The sequence below is a fragment of the Myxocyprinus asiaticus genome, chromosome 43 (assembly GCF_019703515.2).
Source record: "Myxocyprinus asiaticus isolate MX2 ecotype Aquarium Trade chromosome 43, UBuf_Myxa_2, whole genome shotgun sequence".
Taxonomy (NCBI): Eukaryota; Metazoa; Chordata; class Actinopteri; order Cypriniformes; family Catostomidae; genus Myxocyprinus; species Myxocyprinus asiaticus.
This window is the reverse complement of record NC_059386.1, coordinates 18,714,731-18,729,334: the sequence shown is the minus strand read 5'-3', so window position 1 is coordinate 18,729,334 and position 14,604 is coordinate 18,714,731. Positions and strand designations below refer to the sequence as shown.

Below are 14,604 nucleotides of genomic sequence, written 5' to 3'. Positions count from 1 at the left end.
CCAAGATTTTGTTTTATTATTATGCATTTGGTCTCAGGCATTTGGCTCATTGGTCGCTCCCACCTGAGAGAGCCCCTCCCTGGTTTTGTATTGAACAGGAAGTTCTTGCCCCTATTTCACCATTATGAAGCCTTTCTATCAAATTAACCGGAGAAGTTAAATTACACCCTCTTATCTCGCATTTGGACTCACTATGGACAAAGGTGTCCAGAGTGTTTAATGCGGACATTTATTTAAATGTAGCCTCGAGCATATGGCTGAACCCAAAATTATGTATTAATAAGACCCCTTTCTGCTGGACAGAGTAGATTGTGAGGGAGGTTAATACACTCGGTGACCTATATGAGAGTGGATTGTTGAGATCCTTTGAAAATATGGTTCAACATTTTGGGATTCCCAGGTCTCAGTTCTTTAGGTATTTACAGCTGTGCCACCTGCTCTGTTTGATTTTTGGGAGTAGCATACACCCCTCTAAAGCAGCATATCCTCTGGAAGTGGTGATTACTGCTTTTGGAAAAGATCATGAGGCATCAGTGTATTACACCCTGCTAATTCAGAGTCTGGGGGATGGAGTTTTAACTTTTTGGCTGAGGGTTCAGAGTTTTATGTGTGACGTACTGGGCACTCAAATTTCATTTTGCTCCAGACTCTGTATTTTAGGCGATGGGGCGGTCATCAATACAGGGGATGAACACATAAAAAAACTGGGTTTGGGGGAAGGGTTATAATTTTATATAATTTGATTCCACATTTTCTGTTATGTTTATTTAAGTTGTTGTATGGAATCAATAAAAATTGTTAATAAAAAGAAAAAAATATATTCCCTTTGAGTAAGAAAACAAGTAACAATAGCAAATGCTTAACACTATAGTTAATAAGTTGATCATGTGACTTACTAAATGATTGATATTACTCTCACCTGTGTGAAGTTTGTTTGTTACTCTCCCTGAGGAAGGCTCATAGCAATACGCGTAGGAGAGCTGTTTTACCTTTTGTATTAAGCCATGTAATAATAAAAGCTTTTTAATTAATAAGAGTGCCATGGTTATCTAGCTTTTTGTTTTTCAAAATAGGTATTGTTTTAAAGCTTAGACGCTATACTTTACAATGCATGTATGCATTATAACCAAAACTGAACAAGTGCTTGGAAATTTGCAGACAAATCAGAAGCTTTAATTTATTAATAACTTTGCACTGTACATATTACTGTAGCCTAATCAGTAAAAACATCAAATTGATAAAATAGCCGTTTGTCATTGTAAAGCTCTGAAAGAGTAGAATATAACCAGTCTATTTGTTTTACACAGAGCGCAGTGTGCACACAGCACATAACGTGCTATCTGGCTAAAAAAACACAAGCTTTCCTGGATCAAATGACTTCATCGGAAATCATGTATTATGTTGTCCAGCATCATGGAACACTATACCAATCGTATTAGAATTCAGATCGCTGCAACCAGAGGTGGAAGTCATCCAAATATGGGCAGAGAGGATCGTTCACACTAATTACATATGGCCACCAGGAGATAGCGCCAAGAACATGACACAGACTCGATGGCTTAAATGACACAGAATGGAACCGAATGAGATCTCGTTACTCATGCCTGCATGTTTGGAGAGAGAGCATAGTCATTGTTGTATCTACATGTGTAATTAGTTCTTATGTACAATTATTATGTTTTATTTGCTTGGAGAAGCTTTTAACTTTTGATTGCTTTGTCGTATCAACACAAACTTTTGCTAAGTAACAGGAGACGTGATTGGGAACAAAAACAAAAAGCAGTTTTTCGGAGCTACCTTATTTACACCCTGAGATATATAATGTCAAATCAGAAAAATAAGAAAAAAAGTTAATTTTTGGTTCACATTTTTTTGTGATTTTTCAGCAGTTTCTTAGGCTGAGATAATCATAATCTATATCATTAAAAAATGGAAAAATTATACCAAACAATTGAACTTCTATGTTTGTTTTTATTTTATTTTTTATTTTTTTTGTAGAGTTATAAGCCTTTAAATTTGGGCATGTCACTGAAACAGGAAATCTTTAAAAACACCTTCAGAGCTTAAAGGGTTAAATCACATTTAAGAAGTGATTTTTAATGGATGTTTAAAGCCAGCTCGCACATGATGTTCTAGCAGAGTAACCACAGGTGTAGTTCACCACAATAACTATATTCAACTTATGTTTGACAACCAGAAAATGTCCAAATATTTTTTATTATTTTGTATATCAATTGTTTTACAATTTGAAACAGCATGAACTTCTCTTTGCGAATTTATTAAAATAATGCTATATTTCTTAAAAAATAGATGACACTTGGTTTGATATTTTGTTGTATAATGCAATGGCATTCATACATTTTTATGTGTCATTGTTTGGGGTCACTGTATAACAACGGAAAACATGGTGTTTTGTTTTCTGTGTTAAATCATAAATAACCAAAATTAGATTAAAGTCTGTGGGGTTAAATGAAACCAACTCTATAAATAGTAAATCTGCCTCTAAAAGAATTGATTTAATAAGTGTGATCACATCCTGGTACTTTTTTAGACATGCAGTTTCTAGCATTAGCCCTTGGCATCTAACCTTAAAAGAGAGTTTGGTTTTACTCTCTGGTTGCCTCCAGATGATAAATGTGAGTACGAGACACACACTGAACAGGACACAGAGAGTGACGATATTCCACACCGCAGTTCCACCCTGCACAGCAAACAGGCTGAAGGTGAGAATCAGCAGCCCTGGAAAAATAAAGAGTTTAGAAAACTCCAAAAAATGAACACCCCCAATGCATCTTTAAAGGACATCACCAACCAATACAGTACATTTAATAAAAACAGGATTCCCACACTTTTTGAACAATTTACATGACCTTTCCAGTCAGTCACTTGCGATTACTAGATAAGAATTTTTAAAAACCAGTTTGATTCAGACTGATTCACAAGTTAATTATTCAGAGTAATTTGTGAACCGTTTTGAGTAATAAATTGACAAGAACAGACTTAAAGAAATGATTCACTCACAAATGGCTTGTAAATGAGTTTTATGCTACACAAGCTCTACAAGAGAACAATATCTTTCTGATGAAATATTTTGAGCTGAGCATAACTAAACATATAGGCCTATTCAACATAGAAATTTACATGAAGGCCTGGAAAACACAATTTTAAAATTCCCTGATATTTCAAGGTTTTTCCAATAGGAACCCTATAAAACACTAATGTATAGGATCTGAACGATATATGGAATCACATCGTGGCATACCAAGCAGACTTGTGCAGACGTTAACGGTGAAGCCAGACAGGTTGGAGGGTTCTGTGATGTCAGGGAAGAGCAGCGTTCTGAAGCTGAAACGCTCTTCTATGCCTGGAAGAATCCCCAAGCTGGGTGTGCTTATGGATTCACTCATCTCCAGTTCTTCATGTGTGTTCGCTATATGATATGCCTGAGTGAAATGCTCGGGCTGGTACCTGTAGAAAACAAATTATATTACAGAAATACATTGTAAATAGCCTGACGGCAATGACAATTAGCCCTTAAAATGCATCCATTTAAAGAGATGTATGTTCATGTGTACAAAATTATTGTAAATCCCAACCTGAGTACTAGAACACAGGCAGCGACCAGTGTGTAGGCCAGCAGTGTTCCTATAGACATCAGATCAACCAGGTCCTTTAGATCAAACAGGAAAGCCATGATGGCTGCAGAGGAATGGAGAGAATTGGATGGAACATTTTGAATGTTCATTTACATTCATTGTGATCCTAGGCAATGAGTACAGATTATAACATTAGAATATTGCAGTGTAGAACTATTTAGGCCTACATGACTCGTATACCCACACTAATATACCTACAGTATTTAGGTAGAGACAAAGATTATATACAATTCATAAAAGTTCTTACTCCTAAGAAGATCCTTCACTCTTATTCTTTAACAGTGAACAATTAATAAAAAAAATAAATAAAAAAAAGACTTTACAGTGGCAACTACAAATATTCTTGTGGTTAAAAGAGTCAATATATTAATGGACTATCAGCAGTTATAAAACATTTAATAATGTGTTTGAAGGTCATCTGTAATATTAGATTTATATTAACATTTATCAAATTTAAATATAAGCACTAATCACAAATAGGGTCAAATCTGGCATCACTGTGGTGTCACAGCATTACAAACACAAATATAATGTTCTTTAGAGAGAAAACTATTATATATGTGGCGTTTTATATATATATATATATATATATATATATATATATATATATATATATATATATATATTATGTTTATTTTAATGTTTATTGCTAGAAAATAACAAAATCACAAAACATTTTCGTTTTTGAAACGATTTTAAATTGTATTTAGAAGACCAGATTTTTTATAACAGAGTTTCAAAATTGAAAACCGCATATACAGTAAATAGAAAACAAATCAGCTGAGGAGGATGAGTGATATTTCCTGAAGGTTAAGCCCCTCCTTCACTGAAAATAAACAGAAACTGAACCTGATTTTTAAAGAAATGAATGCCCCTATTTTGTACCCTATTCGTGGACAGTGCCAAAAGCTTAAGCAAACTCTCTAAATGCATGAAAAGGAAATGCATGAAACCATTCAAGTCTATATAAGTCAATAACATTTTTACTATGGTAAAACTGACGTCACTGCATCATGTTTGCGCAATAAAGCAAATAATTCCAACACAGGCTGTCTTCGAAGTCTTTTATACCAGGAAATTACTGGAATTGTTTTGAAAAGACAGGGGGAAAATCTTTAGTAATTCCAATTACATGTAACTGCTCCGTGTTTGTCTTATAAACATTATGTTTCCAACCCCCTCCCTATAGATATGAACAGACTGATGTTTTTATCAGCAACAACGCAACCCACTGGAGCTGACACCTGAATGAACCTTTCATTCCCATAACATTCATGACACATTTCCTTGATGTGAATCATAAGGAATTTAACGATTTTCATTCCGATTCCTCTTAATGATACTTTTGAGAAACAAAATTACTAAAATATTCAGAAAATGTAAAATGCAATTCTAATTGCATTTACTGCCCTCAGCAGTCTGTTGAAAAATAATGAAATCATTTCAGTGTTTACAAATTCATTCATTCAATGTATTTTTTATATTCATAAAATACCAGTTAATACAAGAAAACGTTGTCATATTAACACCCAAGTCAGTAATTACACTGATTTTGAAGTATCACGGGCCTTAAAGGTATAGTTCACCCAAAAATGAAAATTCTCTCATCACTTACTCACCCTCATGCCATCCCTGATGTGTATGACTTTCTTTCTTCTGCTGAACACAAAAAGAATATCTCAGCTCTGTTGGTCCTTACAATGCAAGTGAATGGTGACCAGACCTTTCAAACTCCAAAAATCACATAAAGGCAGCATAAAAGTTATCTATATGATTCCAGTGGTTAAATCTATACCTTCGGAAGCAATATAAGTGTGGATGAGAAACAGATCAACATTTAAGTCCTTTTTCACTATAAATCTCCACTTTCACATTCTGAAAGTGAAAGGGGAGATTTAATGTAAAAAAGGGTGGAAATATTGATCGGTTTCTCACCCAAAGTGATTGCATCGCTTCAGAAGATGTATATTAAACCACTGGAGTCGTATGGATTACTTTTATGCCGCCTTTATGTGATTTTTGGAGTTTGAAAGGTCTGGTCACCATTCACTTGCATTGTAAGGACCAACAGAGCTGAGATATTCTTCTTAAAATCTTCGTTTGTGTTCAGCAGAAGAAAGTAATGCACATCAGTGATGGCATGAGGGTGAGTAAATGATAAGAGTATTTTCATTTTTGGGTGAACTATCACTTTAAGTACACATAACACAGTGACAGTTCTTGGTTAATTTAACGTGTTGGTTCAGTAAGCAAATCAGAATAATTCGGTAACTGTTCTGAATGATTCATCAAGTGTTTTTCATTCGCAAGTGAACTGGCTGTATGTTTTGCACTGTAGATTCAGCCGTGGTGCTGAATAGTAGTGCAAAATGCTCCAAAATTATTGGCATGAAGAATGCATGTTTAACAGAAACAAATTCAAGAAAAAATTTGGTTTCATTATCTTTTTTTTTCTTAATTTAAACATTTCTGACTAACAACCAGTCCTCGGTTCCCCACCCTACTTACCAGATATGACCCCAGCAGCTAGAGTGGACATGATGGGCGTCTTCCTCTCACTCACCCTTGCCAGAAACGAGAAGAGCAGACCGTCCCGGGCCATGGCAAAGATTATACGTGGGAGGGGGAACATGGACCCCAAGAGACTGAACATAGAATGATGGTTGCAAAATGCAACAAAATAAATGAATAAAGGAAGAGAGTAGAAAAGAAAAGAAAAATAAACACATGAGCCGATTGGACAGCTGCCAAAGACCGTATCAAAGGCAGAAAGGGATAAATCCAGTTTATATACGAGAAAAATAGTTAAACGAATCCCAACGTAACTGTAGAGGGCAGGCCGTGGCATATGGTCTATGCCAGTGAGGTTCAGTGCAGCGGAAACGCAGTTATTCCATGCACTAAAGCATGCTCCAGTGCGACGGATGTACAATATCGCAATTGTAACGCGACGTCAGTAGATTAGTAACATTAAGATGCTCACCTGCGACAAAGCCTGATGTTATAGTGGCTTGTATGGGTGTTTTTCTTCTCTCGTTGATTTTAGCCATGTATTTGAAGAGCAGGCCATCGGTAGCCATGGCCCAGAGGAGACGGGGCATGGGGAACATGGCACCAAGCAGACTGCCGCAAGAGATGAAGAAAACAAACCATGCCATGCAAAAAAGAGACACAGACATACTGCATTCACTCGCTGCGTTGGTGTTATTATAATAGGATTGATAACATTCTTACAATACGATTAGCACCCTGACACATGCCACAAACAGTCCACCACCATTAATCAGAAGTTGGATTAGACCACCCAGGAGACAAAGGTCTACAGAGATGTCTATTGATTTGCAAGAGCTTAAGCATCAATCTCTTGGCATTAAAATGGAATTTAATTTTGAATTTGATGGAATCAACTGATGATTTCAAAGGTGAAGAGTGTAATTTTGGCAGCACTAGCATCACCAAATGGAATTGTGAAAATATTGATCTGTTCCAAACAGGTCTCCCAAACAGAGCAATGTTTTGAAAGTGCAACAGAGACAAAATGTTACTCTTCAGATAAGTAAACCTATGAATAGTCTCAATGTGGCAAACTGTAATTTGATTGGCTGGTTTTACAAAACAATTTTTTAAGTGCTTTAGATAAACTATTTGGGGTTTTGTTTGAGGCACTTAGTAGCAAGTAAAAAATATATCCACAAAGAGAATTGTATATTCTGCGAGGCAACAATTTCTGAGTTATGCCAGTGAAATAATTAGTTACTACTTACTAATTGTGGATGGACAGAAATGGGCAATTCCACAAAAATGTCCACCATACCCTGGAAAAATGGCGATTTCAATCTTATTTCAATTCATCATGCAGCTTTGATGGGAATTATAATGTAATATAATATATCTCAGAGGTCGAAGTCTGCAGATTTCAAAGCATTTGAATGGTTTCCTCTCATGATGTAAGTGCTGCTTTCACAACTGTCACATCCATAACGAAGAGATGTCACATCCGTAACGTTGGTTTTTCCCCATTTATGTGAACTAGAATAATGTTTCCCTGTCTGTCACTCACTCGACGTTGTGTCGATGTAGTGACACTAGGGGTCACTCTTGGAAGCCCCAAACACCTCTGCTTTTTTGAAAGAATTGGTGAGTGGAATTTGCATGCCACTCCCCCGGACATACGGCTATAAAAGGAGCTGGTATGCAACCACTCATTCAGATTTTCTCTTTGGAGCCGAGCGGTTGTATTCAGTGCACTGAATTCAATTCCCTCCAAAGACGCACCTCAAAACTGTCAGATTTACAGCGCATTTCAGCGGCTTCTCCCCCTCTGCACACGTGGAGTGCAGAGAACACCCCTGGGCGTTTCGGCAGAGCGAAAATAAGAGATTATATTCTAAAAGAGGATATTTTCAATCACAAAAAGAGTGGCACACACACGGAACGTCTTTTTAAAGATGCCTGTCTGTTTGTGTGTTATTCCTGGTTGCGGTCGTTATCTCTCCTCTTCTGATGGCCACGATCACTGTCTTACGTGTCTGGGCACTGCCCATGCAGAAACATCACTCGTCGATGAGTCGTGTCCATATTGCGAGAACAGGACCATGGCAATGTTGCGGTCGTGGCTTGCTTTCTACCTACGGGTTTGAGGCAGCGTTGGTTAGCACTAGGGGCGATTTGGGGACATCAATGGGACCACCTCCACCGGGTATCCCCCCATGGACCTCCCATTCCCCAGCATGCTCACTTGCCCCGATTGGGCTCTTGCACGAGACCGCTGGCTCGTCTCAGCATGAGTTCGACTTCTCGTTCGGAGCTCGGGAAGACGATGAGTTATCGAGCGCAGCATCGGAGAGCGGGCTCATCCAGTCTGACGCAGAGGCTTTGGCTGGGTTTCCTCCTTCGGGAATGGTCGGCCAGTCTCACGCTGATGCGGAAATGACGGACATGCTTTCCCGGGCGGCCGCAAGCGTCGCACTAGAGTGGAACCCTCCACTCTCCCCTGAACCCTCGTGGCTCGACGATTGGTTCCTGGGCTCGGGGTGCTGCCCACGGCCAAGCCCCACCCCCGTTCCTTTCTTCCCGGAAGTGCATGAGGAGCTGACAAGATCGTGGGAGGCACCTTTTACTGATCTTTCAGCTCCACCGCTCTCACTACCCTCGATGGTGGAGCAGCCAGGGGGTATTCGGTGATCCCCCAGGTGGATAAGGCGCTCGCGGTGCACTTGTGGCATGGCGCTCCAGCTGTGGCACAAACACGTCCACACGGGATTGGTTCCAATGGACTATGGGGACAAGATTCCTCCTACCCCCTCCTTGGCCAATCTTATGGTGGGCGGCAGGAGCCAGGTAAGTGCTTCGATGTCCCTGGACTCAGCACGGCCACGGGGCTCGAGTCCCCTCAACGTGGCACCTCGAGCTCCGCCCCGCCACGAGGCCCCACCCACCGGTACGTCCGACGTGATCATTCCCTTGGTCCCCCTCGCCCTTAGTTTGGGCACATGGCTCGTGCTTTCCAACCCGTCGCAATGGCTGACCCGGACCGTCCGACTCGGCTACGCAATTCAGTTCGCCAGGCACCCGCCCAGGTTCACCGGCGTCCGCTTCAAATCGGTGAAGGGCGAGAACGCCACTACCTTGCGTGCGGAAATTGCTACCCTTTGCACAAGGGCGTGATAGAGCCTGTCCCTCCAGCCGAGATGAAGAAAGGGTTCTACAGACCTTACTTCATCATACCGAAGAAGGCGATGGGTTGCGACCAATCCTGGACCTGCGAGTACTGAACCAGGCTTTGCACAGACTCCCGTCCAAGATGCTGATGCAAAAACGCACTCTGACAAGCGTCCGGCATCAAGATTGGTTCACGGCGGTAGACCTGAAGGACGTGTACTGCCACGTCTTGGTCTTACCTCTACACAGACCCTTCATGTGGTTTGTCTTGAAAGGCCAGGCATACCAGTACAAGGTCCTCCCCTTCGGCCTGACCTTGTCCCCTCATGTCTTCATGAAGGTCGCAGAGGCAGCCCTTGCCCCACTAAGGGAAGTGGGCATCCGCATCCTCAACTATCTCGATGACTGGCTAATCCTAGCTCACTCTCGACAGTTGCTGTGCGCACACAGGGACCTCGTGCTCCAGCACCTCAGCCGACTGGGGCTTCGGGTCAACTGGGAAACGAGCAAGCTCTCCCCGGTTCAGAGCATCTCTTTTCTCAGTTTGGAGTTATACTCAGTCTCGATGACAGCACGCCTCACAAATGAGCGTGTGCAGTCGTGCTGAACTGCCTGAAGGCATTCAGATGGAGGACAGCGGTTCCACTGAAACTTTTTCAGAGGCTCCTGGGGCATATGGCATCCTCAGCGGCGGCCACACCGCTTGGGTTGATGCATATGAGACCACTTCAGCACTGGCTTCAGACTCGAGTCCCGAGATGGGCATGGCGCTGTGGGACACATCACGTGGCCATCACGCAGATCTGTCGCCGCCTCTTCAGTCCTTGGACCAACCTTGCATTTCTATGGGCAAGGGTTCCCCTAGAGCTGGTCTCCAGGTGCGTCGTGGTTACAACAGACGCCTCCAAGATGGGCTGGGGCACCGTATGCAACGGGCACACAGCCGCCGGCTCCTGGACTGGCCCATGGCTGCGTTGGCACATCAGCTGCCTAGAGTTGTTGGCAGTACTGCTCACCCTGCGGAGGTTCCGGCTGTTGATCCAAGCACGTGTTGGTCCGGACGGACAACACAGCAATGGTAGCATACATCAACCATCAAGGGGGTCTACGCTCCTGTTGCATGTCACAACTCGCCCGCCGTCTCCTCCTCTGGAGTCAGCAGCGCCCCAGGAGGAGGCAGACCCAGCCTTGGTGTTGCTGTGTCCGGTGCAAGCTTTACACATTTATTTGTATCGCACGCAGAGCTTTAGAAGCTCCGAGCAGCTCTTTATCTGCTTTGGTGGACAGCGGAAAGGAAGCGCTATCTCCAAACAGAGGATTGCCCACTGGGTCATTGATGCCATCGCGATGGCATATCAGGCTCAGGACGTGCCACCCCCTGCAGGGTTACAAGCCCACTCTACCAGGAGTGTGGTGGCCTCCTGGGCCCTGGCCAGTGGTGCCTCTTTGGCAGACATCTGCAGAGCAGCGGGCTGGGCAACACCCAACACCTTTGCGAGGTTCTGCAATCTCCGGGTTGAGCCGCTCTCATCCCGTGTATTGGCAAGGCACGAGCAGGTAAGTTCCGGGACAGCTGGCTGGGTGTACCACTTCCGCATAGTGCCTCTCCCCTCCCTTGAGGTGAAGATGTGTGCTCTTGACTCCCAGTTGTGTTCACAGACTGTGATCCCTGGATGACTTTCCTCCTTAGCCCTCTGGCAGTTGAGTTTGCGGAGAAACTCGCTGCCGGCCCAGTACGTGTGCTAATGAGACCCTGTGCTGAAGTAGGTGCTCCACATGTGCTGGTTCCCCGAAGGCGACCCCATGTGATATGTTCCGCAAAATAATTTCCCTGTCGGCAAACTGCATCTTCCTTGGGCAGAGGCCCCTCTGCCCCCGGTCGCCATGCTCTGTAGAAACTCCTCCCCCTTCGGGTAGGACCTACCATGGGATCTCTCCACATGACATACTTCCGACAAGACTCGGTGAGAACATGTGATGTATTCCACACAAAATACCCCCCCCCTCTTTTTGGCCGGGGTGTGGTCTCTGCGGTGTCTTCCCCCTGGGCGGGACACCCCCCAACGCAGACACTTATAGCTCCCAGTCAGTTAACAAATTCCACTCTTTCTGGGGAGAAAAGATAGGGAAAGAGGCCTCGGCTGGGCTAGCCTGTCCCTATAGTTGGGCAGCTGACTTGTTCCTGATGGACCCTTCGACGCTCATAAGAGCGTTGGGGTTGGTTATGTGACGGCCTGGTGTGCTGGCTACAAGGCACACAGCGGTCTGCCCGTCACACACCACCAGTTCACGTAACACAGTTCAGATAGTTGTGGGATTCTGTATAGGGACCCCTAGTGTCACTACATCGACACAACGTCAAGTGAGTAACAGACAGGGAACGTCCTGGTTACTTTTGTAACCTCCGTTCCCTGATGGAAGGAACAAGACGTTGTGTCCCTCTTGCCACAATGCTGAACTACCCACTGAAATGGCCGGGACCTGGTCTCGGCTCCTCAGCACAAAACCTGAATGAGTGGTTGCATACCAGCTCCTTTTATACCCGTATGTCTGGGGGAGTGGCAAGCAAATTCCACTTGCCAATTCTCATTGGCCTTTTTTAAAAAAAGCAGAGGTGTTTGGGGCTCCCAAGAGTGACCCCTAGTGTCACTTCATCGACACAACGTCTCGTTCCCTCCAACAGGGAACGGAGGTTACAAAAGTAACCAGGACGTTTTCTCCAGTGAAAACACCCTCCATTACCACAAATTTGTAGGATGCATTAGGAAACTAAAAACTGAGCTGTCTAATGAAAACGGATTAGTGTAGATGTGGACTTACTTATTGTAACAGAAAGTATTGTAACATAGAAAAAAATTACACACTTCACCTTCAAATGGACTCCAGTTTTTCAATAGACAATTACAATATATTGAAATAAATAAGGGGAAATGCCAACTCTAAAATTACTAAAGTTTTAATTAGTAACTCAGAAATTAAAGAGGTTAAGTAGAAGATCATGCACACTGTCCCTTGGTTATTTTGTAGATTAGTCAGAGTATTTCAAATTAAGTCAGACAATTCACACATAACAGTAAATAGATTTCTATACAATAACATTTGGTTTTTATGTAGGTCACGACTATCACAATAAAAACTGCGATTATTATGTGTAAAAAAAAACTATGTGGCATGGGGCCTCATTTCCACTCATAGCTTCAACTGAATATTACATAACTGAGAAACAGGATTCATAAATCAGCACAGCAAATTTCCCATCATATTTTTAGCTAGGGGCTCATATGAACAGCCTCAGATATATATAAACATACCCCATCACACACTCCTACAAAGCACTGGGTCCAGTTCCAGATTGCACCCTATCGACCTCCCTGGGGTTGTTCGAGTTCCTTTAGTAAAATGTACTGATTGGGCTGGTCAAATTCCTAAAGGTTGTGTTATCAAAGTGACTGAGGTCTTTTAAACTGTAACTAGAGTTGCAGGTAATAACACCCATTCTTTTCACAGAATGGGGGTAATTATTCATTTGAAGTACATTTTCCATCCATGGGCTGGTTTACTCTAGACTGGACCATAGTGTGTGTTTAAAACCAAGTTCCCACCCAAACTCAAATAAGCAGTGCTTACCTGGTGGAGAGGGCGCAGAGCGAGCCCACCGCCACGGCATAAGTGGCCCCCTCCCAGCCGACATACTTAAAGGCGGCTGGCAGAGGACTGTTCTTATCCAGCATGTAATATGGCATCATCATGGTGAGGGCAGCAGACACGCCAAAGTACGCCACAAAGCAAATAAGAAGGGATGAGACGATTCCTATGGGTATGGCCCTCTGTGGATTCTTCACCTCCTCACCTGTGATATGGAAAAGCATCTTTTGTTTTTGTACGTTTTTTATTTTATTTTTTTTAATTTTTTTTATGTTGGCATGACAAAGGCCACGTCCACACAAATTTTCAGTTGAAAACCTTTTGTTTTTCTGTTTCCTACCATCATATTTTTCCGAAGTATGCAGTACTAGATGTGTTTTGAAAATCTCAAGTGGAAGAAAATGCTGTTCCAGTGTGGATAAGAGGCATAAGCATAGCAAAATCAACGCGTTTTCAACCAAAAACATATTAGTGTGGGTGTGGCCACAGCCTTTTCTACACTTTAAGCTGATTAGGGTTTTTACATAATCCCTAAACAAAGACTAAAATGATTCAATGTAACTTCCCCTACTGTAGCTTTCAAGCTACAGTATATCCACCAAACTTGGTACAGACCTTCAGACTGTTCTAACTTAGTGTGCTATGACTTTTCTAATGCGCATGTACGTTCTTGAGATGACTGACACACGATGTCTGTATCTAAAATGTGATTGGCTCTTATACCTGTAAGGTGGGACTTCCTTTCTACATCCGTTGACTGTTAGGCGTTCCAATTTCTCCCATTCATTTTAATAGAAGTGGCCTGTCTCTGCTAAATAGTCTCTGATCTAACAAGCTGGCTGTTCGGTAAGGGCTGTTTAACCTTTAAATTCAAGCTTGTAAAAATTTTTAAACTTTCAGACCAGGATTTACCAAGCCAACATCATCTTACCTAGTTTTAGTTTAGCTTGTTTTGCCACTGATCAGGATACGTTGTAGGCTAGATTCAAAACGGCATCATCCATATGAGCACCAAGGCTGCACCAAAGTACCAACCACATTTTTTGTTTTAACTTAACTCAACTAAACCAAACTTCTGACAGTCCTTCAAGCATTGTAAGTTTAAATGTTAACATATGATGTCCATTGGGCGGACCAAAGGTGGCCATAAGCTCACCTATAACCATACTATCCTCAAATGGCAGGGGTTCTTTTTTGTTGTTGTTGAGCCAATTATTGAAATAAGACACCTGTTTATGTTCAGCTCTTTACATTATTGCTAAGTAATGTGGGATTTAATCTTGTACCATCCTATCCTTTTACATAGCTAATCATTATTGTGTGAAATTGAAAATGTAACTGATACGTTAGCTGATTACCACACAAAATAGTCCATTTAAATTTATTTCTGTGACTTCCACATGATGCTGGCACAGAATATTGTCACGAACATTACAAGCATAATGGTTAATGCTCATACCTCACTCCTTATTTTAATCAAACCAGCAACCTTCCGGTTTCTAGACTTGAGTCTAAAGGGATAATTCACCCAAAAATGAAAATTCTCTCATCATTTACTTACCCTCATGCCATCCCAGATGTGTATGACTTTCTTTCTTCTGCTGAACACAAACGAAGATTTTTAGAAAAAAATATCTCAGCA

At 42.1% G+C, this 14,604-nt stretch overlaps 1 protein-coding gene across 3 annotated transcripts in view; it reads right to left on the bottom strand.

The window, feature by feature from the left end:
* The window catches only part of LOC127433774 (high affinity cationic amino acid transporter 1-like), a 49,708-nt gene that overhangs the window by 10,358 nt on the left and 24,746 nt on the right, over positions 1 to 14,604 (bottom strand). For 2 of the 3 annotated variants that reach the window (XM_051685960.1, XM_051685961.1), the window contains exons 6-10: positions 12,945 to 13,167; positions 6,640 to 6,779; positions 3,597 to 3,699; positions 3,263 to 3,468; positions 2,588 to 2,739 (exon numbers count right to left, since the gene is read on the bottom strand). In XM_051685960.1, coding sequence (XP_051541920.1) covers positions 2,588 to 2,739; positions 3,263 to 3,468; positions 3,597 to 3,699; positions 6,640 to 6,779; positions 12,945 to 13,167 — 824 coding nt within the window. Of the gene's footprint in view, positions 1 to 2,587; positions 2,740 to 3,262; positions 3,469 to 3,596; positions 3,700 to 6,164; positions 6,302 to 6,639; positions 6,780 to 12,944; positions 13,168 to 14,604 lie in introns of all 3 variants that reach the window. The other variant, XM_051685962.1, reaches the window with a different exon arrangement.